We start from the raw sequence: 6,573 nt of genomic DNA, 5'->3' as shown, positions 1-6,573 counted from the left end.
GCGCCGCGCGTGCGTGCGCTTCGGCGGCGCGGCGCGCGGCGGCGCCAGTGGTAGTTGGGCTGGTGGGGGAGCCTAACGTCGGCAAGAGCTCGACGCTCAACGCGCTCCTGGGCAGCCACCGTGTCGCCGTCTCCAGCCACCCAGGGCGCACCAAGCACTACCAGACGCACTACGTGTCGCGCCGCCTCGTGCTGTGCGACTGCCCGGGGCTGGTGTTCCCCCGGCTGGACGTATCGCTGCCCGTGCAGGCGCGTGGGCCGCGGGACCCGTTGGTTGAGACAGTCCCGGGCCTGTGGGAAAGGAGGGTGGCTGCGTTTGGGGCGATTTGCGCTGGAAACCGCAGGGGCGGGCCACCGGCGTCCAGCGCATGTCCTCATCCAACCAGCTCATCTCATCCAGCCGGCTCCTGCGGGCTCGCCTGATGGCCCCGATGGACAGGCGCGGGGCGCGCGCGGTGATGTCCGCACGGCGCCGCCTGGCTGCCCACGCCGCGCGAGCGGAGCGGGGCGCGGGCGCGGGCGTCGCCCGCAGCCCCACCCTGCTGCGAGCGCGCCAAGGGGATGCACCAACCCCTCAGCCGCGCCCTCGCACTCCTCCCTCCCCTTCCCAGGTGCTTTTTGGGTCCTTTCCTATTGCCCACTGCCGCGACCCCTATTCTGTGGTGCGCTACCTGGCAGAGCGCACCTTGCCGCGTGTGCAGGACGCGCTGCGCCTCAAGCTGCCTGTCAATGAGGACGGAGAGGACGGCGGCGGCCCCTCCGGCCCCGCCGGCGCTGGCGCGGGGGCGGGCCGCGGGGGCGGCGGCGAGGGCGAGGGCGGGGACGGTTGGTCGCCGGTGGCGCTCTGTGAGGCGCTGGCCGGGCGCCATAACTGGCGCTCGCGGCGCGGCGGGCGGCCGGACTTGTACCGGGCTGCTAATTGGCTGCTGAGGGGCGCGCTCGCGGGCAGGCCGGGGCTGGTGCTGGGCTTCCTGCCGCCGGAGGGGGAGTGACGAGGCGGGCGGCGGGGCGACGAGGGGCGCAGCTACTAGGTGCATGCAGCAAAGTGCGCAAAGCCCTGAAAGCTTGCCTTGGCAACCTGAGAGTAACAATCTGCACTAAGAAGTCTCAGTGGGTGATGCACTGTACCCTGGGTTGCTGGTGAACCGCCTCCTGCACAACACATTATCCCCATCTGTTGATTTATCGGCGCAGCGGCGCGCACCAGTCTGGGCGAGCCCACGCTTCAGTGGTGCGGGGTTGAGCATTAGTGCAACATTTGATGGCACTGCAGTAATGGGAACAGAACAGACGAGGCCGCGGGCGCCATTTTCAGGTAAGACGGATTACGCTGCGTATCGGGTCGCAGCACTGCAACGAAGCACTCAGCGGCCACCGACACACGCGCCATAACCGACGCAGCGTCTCCTGGTGCGACAAATACTGCAAATCCATTGGCTCATTGGAAGGCTCCAGTAACCAATTATTACCTCCAGAGAATTCACACGCCACAAGCACGCGGCAAGCAGGATTCGCAGCCTCGGAGATCTTCGCGTGACAATCGTTCTTGTGACCCGTCTACGTACCGTGCACGTCGCTATGTCCGCCCCCAGCACAGCAATCAGAGGTATTAGCGCGTCATCTTTGCCGTGCAAAACCACTCCACCGACGCCGCGGCGGATCCGGGCCCCTGAGCTGCAGCGGCAGCAGCGGCGGAGAGCAAACGCTGTGTCAGGTGCGCCGCACTGCAGCAGCGGCGAGCGTCCCCAGCAACCCTGTCTTTGACAGTTGCTCGACTGCAACACATTCACCACAAACCCCCAGGCATACCAGCCACGGATGCGCCGCCGTTCACGCACCTCAGCACGCCGGTGTACAGCCTGTCAAGCTGCGGCGCCGGCGGCGCCGGCCGCACCATGAACATTGTGACCTATGCGTCGCCCATCGCCATCAAGCCGGCGCGCAAGTACGTCGTAGGGCTGTACGTGGAGACGCTGTCGTGGCGGAACGTGAAGGAGACGGGGCGCTGCGTGCTGCAGGCGCGCCGCGGCGAAGCGGGGCGGGCACCCCTCGAGCGTCGCGCCGAGGCGGGGCGATGAGCTTGCTGATGCGCCGAGCGACGGCGGGCCGAGGGAAGGGCGCAAACACACGCACGTCTGCCTGTTTTGATGCAGCCTCGTCCCGTTGCTTTCGCCCCGCCAGGACCATCGCCTGTCCTGTCCGCCACCACAGCAATAATGAAGCAGCAGATGGACGGCACCGCCCTCCCCAGCGCCGCGCCCTTACTCTCCGCGTCTGCGCCTGCGCTGCGCCGGCCCCTCCCTCACCTCCGCCCCCAGATCCTGCAGCAGAGCCACAGCCCGCTCTTGCAGCTGCTGGGCAAGAGCAGCGGCCGGGACGTGGACAAGGAGGCGGAGGCGCGGCGGCTGGGCTTCAAGGTCGTGGACGCTTTTGGGCTGCCTGTGCTTGAAGGTCAGGGCCGCGGCGCGCTGCACAGCTGCATTCACCGCGCTGCCTCCGGCGCACATCGCGCTGGCAGCGTAAAGCGCCGTTCCTTGGCAGAAACTCGCAGCAACGGGATGACTGCGGCACCGAGCCTGGCCAAGCAGCCAGCGAGTGTGCTCTGAGCTTGGGCTGGCCGCTTAGCCAACGGCTGCACCTTTTCTGCCCCTGCCTTGCGCTGCGACGGGCATGTGTTCACGTTGGATCCCACCCTGTGCCCCCCTTTTCGCCCAGACTGTGCTGGTGCAATGGAGCTCCGGTTGGCGGGCGATTTCATTCCCTGCGGTGCGCCTGCGGGGCTGCAGCTTGTGCCCGCGTGTCAGAACATCCAGGAACCCCATCCCCGCCAAAACTATTGTTTGTGACCCGGGGGCCGCGACTGGCAAAAAGGCACCGCCGGCTTTCACTGCCCTGCCTGCTCTGCCACTCCCCTTTGTGGCGCTTGCCCGTCGTCTCTCCCGTTGCCTCCCCCATCTCCACCGATGCCACGCCCCACCAAACCCTTCAATGCAGGCGACCACGAGGTTGCTATATTTGATGTGGTGGGCTGGAAGGACATGGAGGGGCCAACAGCGCCGCTGTACACGGAGTATTTGAAAAAGAACGGGTTCCTGTGACACATTTCAACTGCCTGGCTGGGGTCCTAGGGGCGATTCATCTCAAGTGCTGCTTTGTGCACAGCACGCCTTTTATGCACAGCTCCCTGTGTGTCTCTGTATCCGAAAGCTCAGCTCAACAATGAAAAACCGTGTTGGCCTACGTGTTACACACCGTCACGTGATTGGATTGCAACAGTCAAGGTCACTGGTAACATTGCTTTGGAAGCCGGCCGCAACCACAGATATGGCGGGCACCCACACGTTCCAGCTTGCAGGGCTGGCCCGCCCAGCACCCGCAGACGCCGCTGCACGTGCCCGGGCCCCCTTAAGCGTCTCCGCCTTCCGCTGCGGCCGCCTCGCCGTCCCCGGCCGAGCCCGCGGCGGCTTCCTCCGCGGCCGCGGCCTCCTTGAGGCCGCGCGCCTTGGCCTTCTTGAAATAGTCGTCCATGTCAGAGTCCAACTTGGACTTGAGCTTCTCCGCGCCCTCCTTGCCTTGGCCCAGGAAGTACCTGCGGCGGCCGGGTGGGGAGACGAGGGTCGCTGGTGTTGTTGGAGGTGGTGCATGTTTTTTGTGTGTTTATTTGTGTGATTATGTGTGTATGTATGTATGTATGTATGTATGTATGTATGTATGTATGTATGTATGTATGTATGTATGTATGTATGTATGTATGTATGTATGTATGTATGTATGTATGTATGTATGTATGTGTGTGTGCGCGCGCGCGCACATGCGCGCGCGTCTGTGTGAGCACCTGCAGGCATCGTGCGGTGCATGTCGCGGGTGTGTGAGGGAAGCGCATCTGAGTGGAAAATGAGCCCAACAAGCAATGCCACGGTGCGATCATGCACCACTGATCATGGGAAACAGAGGCTGCAGAGGCACACGCGGCGTTTGCCAGTGCATGAGCTCGCATGCGCCCTGCTGCCAGCCGCACTCACTCGTTCATCTCGGCATCCAGCTCTTCAGCGGTCCTGGGCTTGCCCTTGTCATCGCGCCCACGCCCGCGCCCGCGGCCGCCACGGCCGCGATCGCCTCCCCGCCCGCCCCTGCCGCCGCCCCTGCCGCTGCCACCGCCGCCGCCACCCTTCTGCACGCCGCCGCTGCCGCGCCCACCGGGCTTGGGCCCGCGGCCCCTGCCCCCGCCGCCACCGCCGCCGCCACCTCCGCGCTTCTGAACCTGTCCGCTACCACCACCTCCGCGGCCTCTGCTGTTCCCCATGGCCCGAGTGTGCTTCAGATCACTGCGTTGCTAAGCGGTGCGGAGTGATAGTGACGATGATAAAACTTTTGAACGCCAATGTTATAGGCCAACGCACGGATCTAGCACCGTAAGCGAAAGAGTCTTATGGCGCAACAACAACGGACCGTGACTGATCTGGGCTCGAACCTGCCCACGCGAGCGCACTGCAACAACAGCCTCCAGCCATGCGATGTCGAGGTCTACGGTAGCACATGAGTGCGAGATGGCACGATCCCACAGAGAAGCGTTGACTGTGTCCAGCACGCAGCAGCGTCCGCAGTGCCGGAACGGCAGTGGCACTGACTGCCACCAGCTGCAGGACACGCGCACGAACGACCGCTGATGGGTCCATGTTGCGCTCGCCCCAACAATTAACAACATGTTGCTTGTCTGCCATTCTGTAGTTTCTCCTTGGGCGCTGCCCCGCCAGCATTGTAGACGCAGGAGGGCAACCGTTGTGCACAGGTCAAGACTTGCCCACAGCCTACCAGCCTCCCAAATTGTACATCAGCTGCTTTGATGTGACGTACGTGATAATGGATGGGCTGCGCTGGGGCAGCCTTCGCCTGCATCTCATCTCTTGCATTCCCGCACAATGCTGCACACTGCGTGTTTGCTGCTTCCAGGGACAATCGCATGTCCTTTGCTGGCATTGTTCTATGGTTCATTGTACATCAGTCCCTGAGTTCATCATGTCTGCCATGCCTTGCCCAAAAATGCACACCCGACAGAAGGATGGCTGCCCAGTTTGACCTGAGTCCTAGTGTGCGGAAGCTGTGTGCGCGGCACACACCGCGACTCGTCCTGCAACTGAAGTAAAGTGCAATCAATTGAGTTTGTCGATCATCTACAAGCGTCTTGGTTCCTGACACTGCCAGTCGCGTCGACCCGCGTGCCAATCAGTTCTCGCCAACACCAAGTCGTACATCAGAAACGCTCGTATATCTCGAAGCAACATTTTTTATTACCATTCGATCATTCCGGCTGACCTCGTTGTCAAGCACACAAAGCCGTGCAAGCACGGTTACACCCCGAGCCTGCCGCGGTTTCCGCGCCTTGATGAACTAGATCCTCGAAAAACGACTGTGGTTGCTGTTGCAGACTTGATTTGTATGCGACGGACGTTGGGCATGGCTGCGTGGCGGCTGGCCATTGCCGTGCTCATATGCCTGCTGCACGACAGCCTGCTGGTGCTGGCAGCGCCGAACGCGACAAGCATTCTGGTGCGCTGGGACCTAAGTTGCTGATTTAAAGATCTTCAATCAAACCATTCAGGCTTGTGCAGTGCCAAAGTTTGCAGCTGCAAACCCGCATTGCCCTCAATTTGTGGTGGCAAGAACCACCGCCTCGAGCGACAGCGCGACCAAAATCGCCTCAACCCTGCAGGCACTGCCGGCCCATTGCCGGGGCGAGTGGCAGCTAGTGATGTGCCGTGAGATACCCGCCACGGCCGTGCACCAAGTGTCCGAGTGCTGCGCGCAGCATGCAACCCATGCAACGCGGCCGCGAACCGCGGCGGCGATGCTGCCGCCAAAGGACGTGCCGCGGCCCGACCTCGATGCGGGCAAGTACGACTGGCACTTCAAGAAATGCAGCACGCCCCGCGTGGCAGAGGTCCCGGTTTTCTACCGGTCTGGCGATCGCGCCACCACTGTGAGGGCCGGCCCGTACTGGGGAGGGGCGGTGGGGCACCAAGCAGCGGCAGCGGGCCTGCGTGCACTAATGCACCTCGCCGTTGGCCGGCCGCACGCTTGCCCTCTCACCATCACTCCTACCTGGGCAAGTGCAGTAGCTGCGTTTGTATATTCAGCGCAAAAATTAATTATTTTACAAGCATGAAGATGTTTGCACTTCTAAGTGTCCACCTGCCCAATCACTGCAGCGCACCTCACAATGAATGAGCCCGGGTGCCGCCGCTACGCCCCACACACAACGTAACAGGTCAAGATCGAGCGTCAGCAAGTGCCGGAGCTGACCCCTGCCCTCATCCGCCGGATCAAGCAGGCCGCGCTGGCCGCCGCGCCAGCTGCGGTGCCGGCCGGCGCGCGCGCGCTGCGGGACACTGTGGACGCCCTGCGCCCTGACGGCGGGAAGTCGAGCGGTTTCATCCATCCTGGTGGCTACGCGGGCGCTGAGGAGCTCGCCTTGCTGCGCGAACGCCTGGAGGGCGGCGCGCCTCTGCAGGCGGCCGCCAAGGAGAGCCTGCTGACGGTGAGGGGTGTGGTGGCTGGGGTGGGGGTGGGGTGGGGG

At 63.4% G+C, this 6,573-nt stretch overlaps 4 protein-coding genes across 4 annotated transcripts in view; 3 read left to right on the top strand and 1 right to left on the bottom strand.

Annotated features, from left to right (window-relative positions):
* Positions 1–610: 610 nt before the first annotated feature.
* On the top strand, positions 611–991 carry MNEG_5895 (hypothetical protein; the record flags this gene model as incomplete). Its single annotated transcript, XM_014045635.1, has 1 exon — positions 611–991. A coding segment is annotated over one exon (381 nt), but the record flags the coding sequence as incomplete, so codon positions are not given.
* A 283-nt stretch (positions 992–1,274) lies between these two features.
* Positions 1,275–3,097, top strand: MNEG_5894 (hypothetical protein; the record flags this gene model as incomplete). The annotated part of the gene is made up of 5 exons (XM_014045634.1): positions 1,275–1,314; positions 1,803–1,987; positions 2,318–2,450; positions 2,715–2,765; positions 2,994–3,097. 5 exons carry the CDS (start codon positions 1,275–1,277, stop codon positions 3,095–3,097), a joined length of 513 nt encoding a protein of 170 aa, XP_013901088.1.
* Positions 3,098–3,404: 307 nt separating this feature from the next.
* Positions 3,405–4,029, bottom strand: MNEG_5893 (hypothetical protein; the record flags this gene model as incomplete). Its single annotated transcript, XM_014045633.1, has 2 exons — positions 3,405–3,588; positions 4,022–4,029. The coding sequence occupies 2 exons, from the start codon at positions 4,027–4,029 to the stop codon at positions 3,405–3,407; spliced, it is 192 nt and encodes a 63-aa protein (XP_013901087.1).
* Positions 4,030–5,844: 1,815 nt separating this feature from the next.
* Positions 5,845–6,573, top strand: part of MNEG_5892 (hypothetical protein) — a gene marked incomplete at both ends in the record, with an annotated part of 3,294 nt that continues 2,565 nt past the window's right edge. The window contains 2 exons of the mRNA XM_014045632.1: positions 5,845–6,006; positions 6,265–6,534. Coding sequence (XP_013901086.1) covers positions 5,845–6,006; positions 6,265–6,534 — 432 coding nt within the window. The remainder of the gene's footprint in view (positions 6,007–6,264; positions 6,535–6,573) is intronic.

Source organism: Monoraphidium neglectum (genome assembly GCF_000611645.1).
Source record: "Monoraphidium neglectum strain SAG 48.87 unplaced genomic scaffold scaffold00911, whole genome shotgun sequence".
Taxonomy (NCBI): domain Eukaryota; kingdom Viridiplantae; phylum Chlorophyta; class Chlorophyceae; order Sphaeropleales; family Selenastraceae; genus Monoraphidium; species Monoraphidium neglectum.
This window is presented reverse-complemented; position numbering and strand designations above follow the sequence as displayed.